The 16968-nt window shown below is 39.0% G+C and overlaps 1 protein-coding gene across 8 annotated transcripts in view; it reads right to left on the bottom strand.

The window, feature by feature from the left end:
- Positions 1 to 274: 274 nt before the first annotated feature.
- The window catches only part of arhgef28a (Rho guanine nucleotide exchange factor (GEF) 28a), a 94872-nt gene continuing 78178 nt past the window's right edge, over positions 275 to 16968 (bottom strand). For all 8 annotated transcript variants that reach the window (XM_046838892.1, XM_046838890.1, XM_046838891.1 and 5 more), the window contains 5 exons: positions 16010 to 16284; positions 13435 to 13482; positions 12262 to 12747; positions 9262 to 9514; positions 275 to 2906 (listed from right to left, as the gene is read on the bottom strand). In XM_046838892.1, the coding sequence (XP_046694848.1) occupies positions 2755 to 2906; positions 9262 to 9514; positions 12262 to 12747; positions 13435 to 13482; positions 16010 to 16284 (1214 nt within the window). In that variant the 3' untranslated portion in view covers positions 275 to 2754. The remainder of the gene's footprint in view (positions 2907 to 9261; positions 9515 to 12261; positions 12748 to 13434; positions 13483 to 16009; positions 16285 to 16968) is intronic.

Below are 16968 nucleotides of genomic sequence, written 5' to 3'. Positions count from 1 at the left end.
TGTGTTACCACTGCCAGTTGTTTCTATGGCAACAGTGAAGTGAGGAAGGAAAAAAAGGAAACTCTGGAAACACATTTATAACTTAAGAAAACACAAAATGTTCTGCTCGGAGCGCTTTTAAGATTTAACTCGTGTCCCCACCTACACGCTTTACTCAAGTACATGCAACAAATCCTGGATTCATACTCGTAATCTTGACTGTCAGTGTGCCAACAGATCAACAGATTGAACTCTTTCATCTTCAGTTCTACCATCAAACTGGCAGGACGCCAACCCCAGCCATAATCATCTTTATTTGAAGGTTTTGGAGACACGTCAATATTTCTAACACACTAAAACAGACTATAGATATTGATAAATGAATATGCTACGGTGTGATAAATTACAGAGTAATTTTTACATACAATTGTATAAAACAGTCCATATGTACATCATAGAGTTTATACTATACAGTATGCATAAAATAACAATAAATTATAGTTACAAATAAAGCAAAAACAAAATGGAAAAATTATGATTGGGAGTTGTATGGACAATTTACCGAATTTGTTTTATTACACATTTTGGACATTTATATTATTCGTCAGAGAAGAAAGCTCAAATATTCCAAGACTTTCTTCACTATGAATGTGCATGAAGGCAGCTATACTCGAGTTTTGTAAAATTGTTGAAAGTTAAAAGCTGTTGGCCCGAGACATGCAGAAAGCCCATGTGCATTGCTTATGAAGTAAAGATTACTGGAATTTGGGAGATTTTTTTTCCCAATACAGTCAGCTCACAAAGAATTAAAGATTTTTTTTTTCACAAACCAAAAACAAGGTGCAATTGTTTAAAAAAAAAAAGAAAAAATTCTTGATGCAAGCGCATAAAAAAAAAAAAAAAAAATCAATGCTGTAACAGTTTTTGATGAGAAATTCTTTCTAAAGTCAGAGATGGACAGCTGTGGTCCTGAAGGATTTAGACTAAGGAAACATTCGGGAAAACTAAACAGTGGAGTTAGATTACTAATGCTGCATTTCTTGATCCCAACATGCTTGGAATGAATGTTACATTTGTTGTTCCGAATTACCCAGAAACCTGTCTTTTACTCACAGCACTTAAGCTCTGAGGATTAGCCAAAGATCAGCTCCACCAAACCTGGAGGTACATTTTTTTTTTTCTTTTTACAGTATTTCTTCTGGATTGCAGGTTATAAAGGTATAGATGCTGAATTTCAAATGACACTATAAAGTCTTGAAATGATCATTAAGCAGAACTACAATAAAATGTAATGGGAGAAAAAATATTTTATTTAATAGTCATTCTCTGGTTTAGATGGGTGAGATTGGTTTGTGAGAAACAGGACTGGAGTGCTTTCATAAAGCAGTACAAATGCTTCATATTGTATCCACTGCAAATTTTATTTTTTTTAATGAAGTGTCCAGTTTTGAAATGGATAGCTACGGTAAGTAAGCCATGGCTAGTGCAGATTGTGGTGTGTGTGTGTGTGTGTGTGTGTGTGTGTGTGCGTGTGTGTGTGTGTGTGTGTGATAAGAAAGTGGAAATTGTGTAACCTAGTTCTGTCTCTGTGCGCTTCAGGCAGTAAGACACAATACTGACCCTAGGAAAGACCTTTATAGCTCACACTCTCTCACACACACCTTACAAATGGCCTTAAATAATCTGAGTTTAAAAAGTTTCAATTCTTTAAACCACCAGCTTGTAATTTAGTCACCCATTTTATAGCTAATTATTTAGTTAATTTATTTGCCTTATTAAATTATGCAAAGGAAAATAACAAATATGTGCATCTGGAATGACTGACAGTTTTGAACTTTTCAATATTATTCATTAACCCTAGAAGATCTGCCCTCTGGAGCCTATATAACACATACCAATCTCTGATCTCAATTATCCTGCTTAAAAAAAAAAAAAAAAAGCCGATGTGGCGGCTTTACTCTCTATCAAGATAAACAGCATCTACCAAATGCAAAATGTAAATGTAAATCTCCAGATTTATTTCCCCATGGCTGTTAGAGTAAACCTCCACTCTTCTAGGGAAAGCATTTCACTACATTTTTGAAGCGTGGTCATGGAGAATCTAAATTCAAATTTATTCCCAAGTATTTAATAGGGCTGAGTTTAGGGCTCTGAGTGGGCCACTCCAGATCTACGGGTTCAACCTTGGCATGCTACGTCTTCATGAGACTTGCTTTGTCAACCGGTGGATTGTCATGAACAGATTTAACGCCTTCTTTCTTTAAAAAAAAAATATTGTAATATTGTAGCAATACAAAATATTTCTACAGCATACAAAGACATTCTGTACAATTGTGTATGCTTCAAACTTTGAGGCAAGAAATATCAATTTGAGAAATATTCGGTGAAGTACGATTCCCTATGTTCATAAACATAATTTGCAGGGAATGGTGTGTTACTGCTTGCTGACAACAGAAAAATTAAGCAAGTGTGAAACCATTTCCTTATGATTATAAATCAGAGTCCTAACTGCCTTCATCAGGATCTAAGTGCGAACTTCCATGTGAGTATGGAAAAAGTGCAAAATGTAAAACAATATCTGAAAGACGTCCAGACAAAAAATCAGTTCGATGTAAAACTTTTCACCTTTCACCTTTTTCACCTATAGACTGACTGTGTCTGTGAAATCAGTGCAATTTCCCCAATCGAACGGAAGTACCACATCGTAGCTGCACTTCAAGGGGTTTTTCGACTCTGTCCGTGTTTACATCTTTGTGTGCTCCGTAAGGAAATAACTTAGAGATACACGATTTTCTCCTCCCCGTCGGGATCTTGGTTCTCGGTATCCATGGAAACGAAAGCCTGTGGCACCGAGGGGGCGTCACCTTGATAAATCCCTGGCCCCACCGCTCCTGCTGTCCTGGTGGTATGGATCGCTGGAGCAACAACTGGGAAGAACAACAGTAAAGTCAAACAGCAGTATAGACACTGTTTTACATTTTTTTTTCTTTTTTGCAAAAAAAAACATGAATAAGGTTCGTATGAGCCAAAATGATCTAATGTTAGAGCTGCCCTAAAACTCGGTGGTGGTGGTGGTGGTGGTGGTGCTGTTTTTTACGGTTATAATGGATGTTAAAATTAACATCCTAATCACAATAAATATAATAGGGGTAAATCATAATTTAGTGTTTTAATTAATAAGATAAATTAACTGACTTAACTGCCTCCATTGGAGCTCAGTGACTGTTCTTTCACTGATGCATAATGCAAGCTGATTTAACATTGTCCTGCCCGTACACACTGCCACCTCTGCGCCAAAATTAACAATGCTCAACATCTAAAGTATATCGACACCTGACCATAAGAATTGTATGTGCTCTTTAAAACCCATTACACATTTAGTCCTTATTTACTGTTATAACAACCTCTAATCTTCTGGGGAAAAACGCACACATAGATTATTGTGTGGGGTCATAGAGATTTGTGATCATTCAGCGACATAGGGCATTAGTAAAGTCAGGTAGTGATGTTGGTTAGGTGTGGAGGTCTGGGTTGCAGCCAGAGTTTCATTGCATCCCAAAGGTCATTAATATGGTTGAGGTCAGAGCTCTATAGCAGGTAACTCAAAATCTTTGACTCTTCTTCTTCTTTAGGCTTCTCCCATTAGGGGTCGGCACATGGGATCATCCGTCTACATACACTCTTGTCCTCTACATCTGCCTCTTTTACCCCAACTAGCTGCATGTCTTCCCTCAACACATCCATAAACCGCCTCCTTGGCCTTCCTCTTTTCCTCCTTCCTGGTGGCTCCATCCTCAGCATTCTCCTACCGATATACCCCATGTCCCTCCTCTGCATAAAATCTCAGACTGTAATGAATGTAACCTAACCTTCATTGAGTTTCCTAGATCAATTAAAGGGAAAGTTTCCTGCTACCGCATCCTACACAATTGTGTACCTCCAACATCTAGTGTGGGAAAGAACCAAAAATAGCTGGAAAAGTAATATGTCCCAATACTTTCGCATGTGTATTAATTGCATATTAATTTATAGAATGTAAATAGTTATGTAGTAATACAAACATAAATGCAGGGCATTGCTTATAAACTATATTTCCAAATGTTTGCGGAAATCTGGTCATAAGTATGGTATGTGCTTTTTGAGCATTGCATTCCACATTTAGTCCTAATTCGCTGTTATAATTCCCTCCACTCTTCTGGGAAGCTGTTCCACTAGATTTTAGAGTGTGCTTATGAAGATTTGTGCTCATTCAGTCACAATGGTGTTGGTAAAGTTGGGTACTGATGTAGGGTGAGGAAGCCTGTGGTGCAGTCAGTGTTCCAATTCAACACAAAAGTGATGGGTTGCGGTCTTCCACTCCAACCCATATCTTCATGGAGTTTGCTTTGTGCACAGGGGCATTGTCATGCTGGTACAGATGCAAGTCTCATAGTTCAAGTGAAGGGAAAATGTTCATGCTACTGCACCCAAAGACACCCTATACAACTGTGTGCCTTCAGATTTGCGATAACAGTTTCCCACAATTGGCTGGGAAAGTCAGGTGTCCCAATAATTTTGTCCATATAGTGTACATGTGCCCTACATTTTGTTCATGAGGTCTTACCATTTCCCTGAACAAATAGAGCATTTAGCCTCTTCTGGTTTTCCTATCTCTACCTGTCTACCTGTATCTGTGTTTTCGTCTTTTGGATTACAAAAGATCCCTGTGCTGACGTCTACTGTCTGGTCTGCCCTCATCCTTACGCACAATAATAGGAAGACATCTAGAAGGGCATATTTGTGGCCTTGAGTCCCAAACAGAAACAGGAGATGAAAGAGTAGAGCATTAAGTTAAACAAAGCATTCGCATGTCTAAAGTCTAAAGCAAGGTGGCATTTGAGCCATATTCATCACAATACTGCAGAATGCACGTTATTCATGAGGCGTGGGAACAAGCCCTGTTGTTTCGTTGTTGCAGTTGTGGAGACAATCCTTAAGCTTATAATAGCCATAATTGTGTAGCCGTTCAGTTAATCACTAAAATTGCTTCTTAATGTTAACACCTACATTTGCAACCTTTTTCGGGTCAGCAAGCACCATTAGGGTTAGAAGAAATACACAATTCATAAAATATATTATGTACTAGAGGTCATAGTTAATCGTGCATGTGTTTAGTCAAAAAAATGGCACTGTTAACACAAACATTGGGATTTCTAAAAAACAAAATATGCTTTAATGACAGCTTGACAAACTCAAGGCAATCTCTCATCAGAGTCACGAGGTAGTCACCTGCAGTGGTTTTCAATGCACAGGTGTGCCTTTCAAGAGTTCATTTGTGACATTTCATGCCTTCTTAATGTGCAGGTGGTTCAAAGGACACTATGAGAGTCAGGCCTTCATGGTTGAATTGCGGCAAAGAGACCATTATTTCAGAAGAACAACAAGCAGAAGAGACTTGCTTGGGCCAAGAAACACAAGAAATTAACATTTAGATCAATGGAAGACTGTCCTTTGGTCTGACTAGTCAGATTTTCTTATTTTTGGTTTTAATCAACATTCTTATTTAGACACATAAAGGGTGAATAGAGTTCCTTAATGAGTGGTTCCCATTGTGAAGCATGGAGATATGTGCTAAACATGTGCTAAATCAAATATGCGGATCACGAAAGTGAAATTCATACCGGATCGGTCAAGGCCTGGGTTACCAATGACCGCCACAGGTATTGTTAACAACCCAACAGGGTACTGATGGAAATTGGGCTACTGTTAGCCGAAGAATGAATTGGAAAGGAGGAAGACGTCTACAGAGACAGCAGGAAAAGGAGAAGTGGAGGTTATGGTGAGTACCTTCAATGTTGGTACTATGACTGGTAAAGGGAGAGAGTTAGCTGATATGATGGAGAGGAGAAAGGTAGATATTTTGTGTGTCCAGGAGACCAAGTGGAAAGGGAGTAAGGCCAGAAACATTGGAGATGGTTAAAACTGTTCTACCATGGTGTGGATGGAAAGAGAAATGGTGTAGGGGTGATTCTGAAGGAAGAGTACAATAAGAGTGTAGTGGAGGTGAAGAGAGTTTCTGATAGGGTGATAACCATGAAGCTGGAATTTGAAGGGGTGATGATAAATGTCATCAGTGCTTATGCTCCACAAGTGGGTTGTGAGATGGAATGAATGATTGGTGATTGGGGCAGACTTTAATGGGCATGTGAAGGGAACAGAGGTAATGAGAAGGTGATGGTCGGTATGGCCTTAAGGAGAGGAATGTGGAAGGGCAGATGGTGGTGGATTTAGCTAAAAGGTTGAAAATGGCAGTGGTGAACACTTATTTTAGAGGTTGGCGAAACAGAATTGGGATCGACAGAGTGATGAGAAAAGTAGGCAGGAGTACAAGAAGATGCGGAAGCAGGTAAAGAGGGATGTGGCAAAAGCTAAGGAAAAGGCATATGAGAAGCTGTATGAGTAGTTGGACACTAAGGAAGGAGAAAAAGATTTATACCAATTGGTTTTATTTATACCGAGCATTACTTGCTTTGAGAATGTTGATGAAGTATAGCGAAGGTCAGAAGGATTACGACTGGGTGCCAAGAGAGGAGTTATGATATCGTATGAGAAAGTCAGGTGTGTCATAGAAGTATGTGAGGGTGTAACAGGACATGTATGAGGACAGTGTGACAGCAGTGAAGTGGGGAGTAGGAACAACAGACTGGTTCAAGGTGAAGGTTGAACTGCATCAAGGATTGGCTCTGAGACCTTTCCTGTTTGCCTGTTTGTTTGAAAAAGAGCAGATGTAGAGCAAAGTGGGATGTGGAGAAGGATGATCCGCTGTGGCAAACCCCTAACAGGAGCAGCCGAAAAAAGAAAAGTATAAAAATATAAAAAAGCATAATATTGAAATATAAATACAGTATCTAGCCCCAACAATTACCTAAGAGTAAACAAATAAATAAATTAAACTTGATCCTTTTCCCCCGATTTGCCAATTCCAACCTGTGGGACAGAACCATCCGCGGAAGTTTAACCCTGGCACACATTTATTTCTAAGACAAACAGCCAAAAAATAAAAAATAAATAGCCAGCTGCAGCTTTTTGTGCTGCTGCATACGATGCATCACAAAAAAAACACACTTGAAGAAAAATGTGTTTGGACTTTTTTCTACTCACATGAGCACAAGATGATTGAGAAAGCATGCTATGAAGTGTTCAGTAGGAATCTACAGAGGGTTTTTTCTAGGTGGTGCCTTACACATCAGTAGCTCATTGCCACATTAAAACAAGGACTATCCTCCATGAATCTGTCAATAAGTAGTGAAGGTTAATCAGCCAATCAATATGAAGAGGCAATATCCAGAGTTAGCTTTTAACCTTTCATCACAAGATCGGTAATGTGTGTGTAAAAGGCTTACTTGGTCCTTTTGGCCTATACCTAAAAGTTTCACAGATCCTTTAATTCTTCATGTACCGGGCAGCTAGACGTCTAAACATCTGGCAACCATAACACACACTTGTTGAACATCCCATTCTGGATTTAATTGCCCGTTTCTGTTAGAATAACCTTGACTCTTCTACTAGAATTTGAAGTGTGGTTCTGACGAGTTTATATTCACCTCTAATGTGTTTAGTGGGGTTCATGGCTCAGTGCAGGCCACTCTGCGCCTGCATGTGCATTGTCATGCTGAAACGTGTTTCTAAAGAATGAGAAATTGTAATGCCACAGCATTCAAAGACATTCCATACAATTGTGTGTGCTTCAAACTTTGAAGCAACAAATGGATGTAATGGTCAGGTGTCCACATACTTTTGGCAAAACAGTGCATGTATATGAATATAAGAGCAAAGCCCAGGTGTTAATTTATGTGTGAGTACATCAAAGTATGCACATGCCATTCTATACAGAAACTGTAATATAAGATTAATATGTTTCTTGCTTCTCTCTCTCATTCTCTCTCTCCCTGTCTGTCTTTCAGATGTCTGTGAGAGAGATGCAGATGACAAGTTGGCATGTAATGAGGTTGGTAAAGATTTTTCAGATCGATGTGCCAATCAGTCTCCTGTCGTGCACTCACCATGATTCACACACCACCGCCGCCCCGACGGTCAATAGAAGGCCGATTGATTTCCATGACGGATGGTGTGTCTGTGTGAATGTGTGTGCGTGCATGTGTGTGTGTGTGTGTGAGAGAGAGAGAGAGATAGAGATGGGGGTGGGTTTTGTCAGGAGATATATTAACAGCATAAAAAGGACACTCGAGACTTGGCCACAGTGAAAGGTTTTGGCAAAGGTGAGATAACACTTCAAGATTTAGCTAAAAATAAGAACATTTTTACTCGCTTTACTATTTATGAATTATATTTTATTTCACCCAGTCAAAAGAAATTATAGATAAAATGCCATGGTCCCGTTCTTCATAAATAGGCCAGCCTATTGAACCACAATAAATTAATTAACTATTATCTTCTGAAAGCATCCAGACACAAAATAACAATAGCAGCATGTAACACTGAGCTGTACTTCGATTCCAAATCCGATTGTCGACTTCATATGATCCATTTTTCAGTCCAGCCAAAATGCACAATGCTTGAATATGCACTGTAGAGTTACATTTTAAATTGACGAAAACGTCCAGCTTCAGTGTCAAAACAAAGACCAGTACCTGAATCTTTGTAGTGACACTGTATGTCTGCCTGTTCCATTCAGTAGGAAAAGCCATCTGAATGCAGCAGAAAAGGCTTTGTTTCTTTGTGTGTGTGTGTGTGTGTGTGTGTGTGTGTGTGTGTGTGTGTGTGTGAGCGTTGTTTTGTTTTGTTTAACTGAAGCAGCACAATGGAGTGATGATGATGCAGCTGCATGGACTTGTTCATGGTGTTAGTGTAGTGCTGGTGTATTTCCTACATTAGTTATGGGAGAATCCTAGAGCTACTGCTTGTTGCTGACTATAGCCAGTTACACCAGCTTACGATGCCTAGCAGATGCATGTTTTTTTACTCTTGTGGCATATTCAAATTCAAAATAAAGAAGTAGTAGTGAGAAGGAAGTTTGGGCTTCATTCAATTTCGATTATTATTAAACCTTATATAGTATAAACTAAACCAACTGAAAACCTCATATCAGACAACTCAATGTTACACCATATCGATGCACATCCTAAAATAGTTTGATTGATATAAAGATCAAATACCATTAGATAGATAGATAGATAGATAGATAGATAGATAGATAGATAGATAGATAGATAGATAGATAGATAGATAGATAGATAGATAGATAGATAGATAGATATCACTGCTATTTACTTTGCTCAGTACCTTCGCTCCATAGCTCGTCCTGCGTGCTGATGGTGGGGTGAGTATGATTGGACAAAGCCAGCAGAGAATTCAGACTGTTCTGTGCACTGGGTGAATTCTCATAGCCTGGAAGTAGGTGAGTGTTATGCTGATTTTGTTGATGCTGGTAGTGATGAAGATGCCGATTATTCATGGATGGCGTCAGAAAAGCTGCTTCGTTTACAAAAATAGAGCCATCCTCATCCAAGCCGCCGTGAAGACCACGATGGAAGCTCTTTAGAAAAAAAAGAAAAGGGCAACAGGTAAGTGCAACTCAGCATTGAATGTGGAGGAAAAATGTCACAGCATCCATTTTAGTGAACTACACAGCATAATAATAGCACTTAGAAAAAAGAAACAATATAACCGAAGCTAGCCGGTCTTCAATGTTTTTGTCTCTCTCAGGGTTTGGAATCCATTTACTAAAGGTCAGTCTGATTCAGACTGAACTAAGTAAAAACTGATTGCTACATTATACTGTACTTTTTTTACACTCCGACAGAAAGCATGATGAATGGCATTCAATTCAGTATCTACAGAAGACAAGCCTGAAGTAAACATTTTTTGTCTGTGTCTCTTTTCACTCTGGGAGCAGATGAGAATTGTCATGCTTGCAGACATAAAAGAAGCCAATTATTAATGCAATTATCCCAGTGACAAAGTTGACTTTAAAAGTGTCCTCTAACATTTCAAAAATGTCCACCAGACAGCAGGCAAATTAAGGGGGAACTAAACCTGTTCCTCTTTAGACCCGATTTTCTGGCATGGCCTGGGTCCACTTACAGTATCCACTTAGAGAAAACGTTCACTGCAATCACTTTAAAGTTGTTCTGATTGATGACCTTTATTCTATGATGAAACATTTCTATCCTGGTGAGAGTGGTCTCTTCCAGGATGACTCCAACCCCATCCAATGACATGAGGGTCACTGAATGGTTTAATGAGGATAAAAATGTTATAGCCTTCAAAGTCACCACGTCTTAATGCAACCAAATATTCTTGGGAGATTTCTGACAACAGTCTCAAACACCATGTTCTAACAATAACTGAGGGAATATTTTTGGAAAAATGACATCTCAACTCTGTCCACATCACATCACCTGAGACATCACCTCAGACACTTCATGTTGTTTTTGTCCTTTAATATGCCATTTGTGTGTTTGGAGAGAAGTTGCAGGAAACCCATGCAAACACCACCAAGATTTTAACCCCTTTATCATGCCACTGTAAGGCAGCAATATGACCTTCCTGTACCAGCAGGACACCCAACAGATTTTGTCTTTATTCTTTACAATACCCACTCTCATCCTTTTGTATTATTCAGTTCTGAATCAATCACAGCTTTGCCTCAATCTACAGCAAGCGCAATGCATATAGTGCTGGGTTTAATTACTTTTATTTGGCAAACTTTCTTCACCATCAATCAGTAACTTGTTTATTAGTGCAGTCAATGGTCAGGCCTGAAGAGAGATGAGGCTTGAATTGCTCGCATTATCCCGGATAATGAATCAGAGGACCACACTGTGACTGTGTATGTGAGGGAGATTGAAGGAGACAGATTAAGAGATAGACGTTTGACTGCAGTCTAGCCTTTTCACCATGGATAAGGAAAGAAATGATTTCCCGGCCAGTGACTCTGTACGCTTGATTTGAGTGAACCAGAAAGGAAAGGCACGGGACTAGAAGTAATAAGCACTTCAGAGCTGGCACTGCTGTTTTTCTCAAACATTAAGGTGCTCGTTGAAGGAGATGGCTGGGTCTAGTTCAGTCGATGCGGCCACTTTACGAGACTAATAAGCAAACGGGGAAACAGAGCTTTGAGAAAGATAGATGAAAAAAAAAGAGCAGAAACACAGGGAAAACAATAGATGGACAGACAGACACCAAATAAAAATGCTGATTTTAGAGAGAATCGAACTACAGATAGAGAGAAGATTAAGTGTAAAGGATTAGAAACCATTAAAAAGGATGGGGTAAGAAAAAAAAACAGGGAGAAACAAATGCCATCGCACTGAAGAGTTCAGCGGCAGCTTTATCCCAGCTTCAAAGAGAATTGAGAGATGGTTTAGGAAGAGCTTTCCTTTAACATTGTTTCCTGGGTGTTTTGGCAAGAGGGGAAAGACTAGTGAAAGAAGTCTCAAATCCATGCTAAAGGCAAATCCTTTTACTACAACAGAGAGAGAGAGAGAGAGAGAGAGAGAGAGAGAGAGAGAGAGAGAGTGAGTATGAGATAGAGAAAGAGAGAGAGGTAGAAAAATCCCTAAAGCCAGTTTTCAGTTTTGCTCTGTGGTGAATAATTTGAGTTTAATAACATTCAACACTTTAAAGAAGGCCAACGCTAATCTGACGTTGTGTTTTGCCTAGAGGCGAATCCAATGCAGTTTCAGCAAGTGCATGGCTGAAGAATACAAAAGTGTTGAACTTGTGGAAAAACTGGGTTTAAACAGTGGGATTTGGGCTTTTGATTTTTTCCCCCCTTTGCCTGTCTCAGAAAGAAGGGAAGTGACCAGACAAAACCAAATCAGCAATAGCCAACAGCCAGAATCAGCATCCTGACTGACAAGCAGCATAATTCACAAGGACAGACAACTAATTGTTTAATTTAATTTAGGCATATGAATAATTTTAACACATGAAGCTTGTAAAAATAAATCGGCCAATATTAAAGATGCCTGGAAAATCTTTTTGCTGTAAAACACTGTAACCAAATAAACTGCTGTTCAAATATGCCCCTATATTCCCTGCATCTGTACTCACTGGGTGACATGTGCTATATTTTGCTCAGCATAAATTTGAGGTTGTACAGTTTCATGCCTTCGGGGAACTTATGACATTTACGCTCAGGCGACATCAACACCCGAGACTCATGTCAATGTTACTCAGGATTACGCTGCTACTGTATAATACAGAATCTTAATACTCCATCAGGAAATAGAGGTAATTTGGTATTATGACAATAGTGAGCGCTGCACTCTTACATACTTTTGTTTCATCTCCTGTTCCTTGATGACCTTCCAGCTTAATGTTTGTACTAGGCAGGCTGGGTTGGCATTCATGTCTCCATCTTTCCATCATCCTCTGCTGCACTTCCAGCTTCTCCCTCTCTTTCTCCACACTCCTCTGGCCCTCCCTCAGTCTCTCCAGGCTCTGCTGGTACTCTTGCTGCTGCTCTTCCAGCTCCTCGCGTTGTCGCTGCAGTCTCTGCACTTCCTCGTGGCACTGTTGTTCCCGCTGTGCCAGCTCGGTCTCGCGCTCTTCGGAACGCAGCTGTTGCGCCTGGCACTCGCGTGCCCACCTTTGCCGTTCTCGTGCCGCCCGTGCCAGCTCCTGCCGCCGACGCTCTGCCTCCCGCTGGCGCTCCTGTTCCTGTAGGGAGCCCTGGGATATCCGCTGGTGAGCAGAACTTGACAGGAGGAGGAGAAGGAGACGGCGGACTTCATAGCGGCTGTCCTGGATGGTGACCAAGGCCTGAAATTAACAAGCAATATCAACACAAGGAACAACAATCATCCCCACACCTTTAAAGTAAAGAAAATTATAATTCATGATAAATGAAGTAAGCTATATGGACAAAAAACGTTATGGACACCTGACAATTTTGGAGAGCGTTTGTGGAGATTTTTGTTCATTCAGCCACAAGGGCATTTGTAAAGTGCAAATAAATACTGATGTAGGTGATGTGAGGAGGCCTGTGCTGCAGTCAGTATTCCAATTCATCCTAAAGGTATTCAAAAGGGTTGAGGTTAAAGCTTCATAGCAGGCCATTCAAGATCTTTCACCCTAACCTATGCAAAACATATCTTCTAGGAGCTCGCTTTGTGCATGGGGGCATAGTCATCTGGAATAGGTTGGAGTCTCCTAGTTCAAGTGAAAGAAAATGTAATGCTACTGAATCCAAAGACATTTAATAAAATTGTAAGTCTCCAATTGAGTGGTAACAGTTTGGGAAAGAATCACATATGGCTGAAAAAAGTCAGGTGTCCCAATACTTTTGTCTATATAGTGTATTACACACTATATGTGTATATATAATATATATAATATATTATAATTTTACAAAGACTTACAAAGTGTGTGTGTGTGTTTGTGTGTGTGTGTGTGTGTGTGTGTGTGTGTGTGTGTGTGTGTGTGTGTGTGTGTGTGTGTGTGTGTCACCTGCAAACTGTAAAGCAGTTGAGTCAAACTCTGGACACTTTGACACACCTGGGCATAAACACAAAAAAAAACAGTGACTACTAAAAGAATTAAAAATGTTTTTAATTTAAGAAGGCTTTGATGAATTATACTTATAAAAGATATAATACTAGGCTTGTATATTTAGACATTTAGTATCTCTGTGCTTCTGTAATATGTTAATTTCTCTCTGGGATAAATAAAAATCAATCAATCCATCCATCCATCCATCCATCCATCCATCCATTCATCCATCCATCCATCCATCCACCATTCCGAACACACACAAAAAGGGCTGCAGAATAAATTCCCTGTTCCCATGGGCTTAGCTGGCATACAGCGCCATCTGGTGTTCCTAATTTGTTTTGTGCATATAATGAGTCACAGCAACAACAAATTGAAAAATGTAATTTGGTTTTGTAATTTATTAGACATTTATTCAGTTTTAAACCTCAAACCTATTTTTTACTGCTAGACTTAAACAGATTTCATGTTTAACAAGCATGCACCAACCCTAAATGCTGTATTCTGTATACTTCTGAGAATTCTCAGCATCTGAGAGATTCTGATTGTTTCCTCCCTGATGTTTTCCTGTTTAATTAATTTAAAAACACCAAATCAAATGTAAATATGTAGTTACAAATGCAGATGAATTTCATTATTTATTATTTGAGTAGAACCTTTCTTAAGAACTCACACTAGTGCTTGGTAGAAGCATCTTTTGATTGTGCTCTGATTTTGGAGGAGGGTTCATCCTGCTGTGAGCACTGTTTTTAAGAACATTTTGTCCATTCTTTCTTGTGTAATTGCTCCAGGTTCATCCGATTGCGTAGAATTTGTTTGTTGACTTCAACATTAACAAAGATGTTCTACATAATACAGATCTTTAACCAGTGTAGAACCTTCCCGTTTTTAACCACTCCTGTGTTGATTTGACCTTGTGTTCAGGCATGCTCAATGTGAAACATTTCTCCCGAACGTATCTATTTTTTAAACCAGGTTTTCTATAGTATTTTGCACCATTCTATTCTCTCTGCGATTCTAAATAGCCCAGGTCTGACGACGAAAAGCATCGATAGAGCACAAATCCTGCCACCACTGTAAAACTGCTGTAAGGAGGGTATTCATTTGGATATGGCCTGTGTTAGGTTTTTCTGAGTAGACTTAAAATAATTGCTGACCATTGATTAATTTAGAAAAACATTAACAGTAAGAGAAATGAGTTTGCAACAAAAATACTGAAAAACTGAGTATTTATTAATAGTTATTCAAATAAATCTGATTGTTCAGGAGTGACTTACAAGCAATTCTCTATCCAACCTGATCTGGCTAGCATTCTGTGCTATTTTAAATGTATTTAGTTTATTTGTCACCTGAAATTAAGGGTTTAAACAATTATGCCAATAGAAATGAAGTTTTCTCCTTTAAGGGAAAAAATAAAAAAGGTTATCTAGGTAATATTATAAACTACACACTGCTCCACTTTCTCTCCCATATTATTCCTTGTAAAAGTGCAGACAGCAAGAGGAAATACCACATTAAACATAAGAGCGGCCCGCCTTTCTGCTTACGCTTGGGTCAGCATGCCTTATCAGTGTAATATACAGCAGAGCACCATCAGAGGCGCCAATGCTAGCAGAAAAAGAAGAGATTGAAGGAAGGTCTAATTATCACTGTTCATTTTTAATGAAATTGTTCCCCGGAGGCAGCAAAATGGACTCTCTCCTTATTTTGAGCGCATTAATGTTTCATAATATTAAGCCTAGGATGTGATTTTAGGCATGAAACCTAAATTATTTACGAGACTATTAACCGCACATCTAGAAAGTGGAGTGTATGGAAGTGCTGCCTAAAAACTTCTACCCTTTAGATTTTACTACAGTCTGCTACACGTATTTTCCTACTGTACTCTAGCAACAAAATTGCTTCTTATGACAGAAAATTGCGAGTCCTCTCAATAAAAGAAACTCCTGCAAGTTTCAGATCATTTCCAATACAAATAAATAAAATATACTTTTTTTATTTTAGATTGTCAGTGACAAGATTTAGGATTCTGTTTTTCTGGATTTTGTTATACCTAAGGACATACAACACTAAAACCAGTATGTGGATGCCTGTGTTACAATGGTAGTCTCATAGACCTCATCAGCACCTGGTGTTCACTCCTGAAAAGATTTTAACCATGTGCAGAAACATGAATTCTTTTTTAAAGAATTTGACTAAAGAATTTCAGCACAAAATCATGGGATCATGCATATATTATTACTCTGTTTATGTTCTCCAGTTGATTCTGGACAGTACAGCTATCTAAATCATTACAATCTAATTCCTGTGTATATTATCTATACAAGGCTGTACTGTTTGAATTAATCCTATAGGGAAAGGGATTTGGTTGTCAACAGAGATGTGTGTATTTACTGCCAGATTACACATAAGAGATATTTTAGTCTGGCTGGTGACTTTATATTCTTGTAAACTGAGAGGTGTTTGCATACAGTAAACATATGTGAGTTATTTGACCACTGTGGCCATGCCCTGAAATGATGTGCACTTTTACCTTCAGGTGTCTGTTATGATTGTCACTTGCACAGCTCTGAACGCAAAGCTGGAGTTCGAGACTGTCTTCTCCTTTTGATTCTTCTTCCTCACTCCGTACAGCATCCACTGCTTGGGGCTCTTCTTCAGCAGGAACTGAAAGAGAAGATGGAGTGGGAGGAGGGGCCTCGAGTTGAACGGTGGAGTCAGATGCGTTCTGTTCCTCAGGAGCAAGCAGGGGACCTGTGCAGGAGGTGGAGTTGCAGGGGAACGACAGTGCTTCTTTCAGACTCTCCGCTGGAAAATAAAACATATGAGGGAAAAATAAAATGTATTCACTTGTGTGAAGTTATTAGGTCTAAAGGTAATGAGCTTAAATCGCAGCACCACTGAGCAACAATTGTTGGGCTCTTAACCAAGGCCCTTAACCCTCAACCTTGCAGTTATGTTACTCTGAGTAAGAAGGTCTGCCATATACTGGTATGTAAAAGAATGATGGCAGGACTTTTTCTTCAAATTTTACCTTCAAATTATTTAAATATTTGTCTGAATGCAATAAACAGAGCAGAGCTTATAGAGTTCTCCTCGACGACCTAAAGCAAGGTTCAGAGTTACCTGATTTGCATATAATTCGTTATGAAAAGCATAGAGATCACACACACACACACACACACACACACACACACACACACACACACACACACACACAGCTGAACACTGTATCTAAACACTGAAGTCTAAGCAAAATGTTAAAAATGTGAGCTAAGCAAAAGAATATGTTACAATAGGGGTAGGGTAAAATTTTGAAAAATAATAAATCACTAATAACTTTGGTTTAATTATATTTGCTAAACAAGATTATATTTTATACTACATTTCTTTGGGAAAACAGCGATTTCTGAGGTCTATAATGACAGAATTAATACTTATTTGGTCATTTAATATTGAGTTGTGTGTAGTATGGAGATAATACTGATTGTG

The sequence above is a fragment of the Silurus meridionalis genome, chromosome 25, assembly GCF_014805685.1.
Source record: "Silurus meridionalis isolate SWU-2019-XX chromosome 25, ASM1480568v1, whole genome shotgun sequence".
Classification (NCBI taxonomy): domain Eukaryota; kingdom Metazoa; phylum Chordata; class Actinopteri; order Siluriformes; family Siluridae; genus Silurus; species Silurus meridionalis.
Note: the sequence above shows the minus strand (reverse complement) of the source record. Positions and strands in the feature narration are given on the sequence as shown.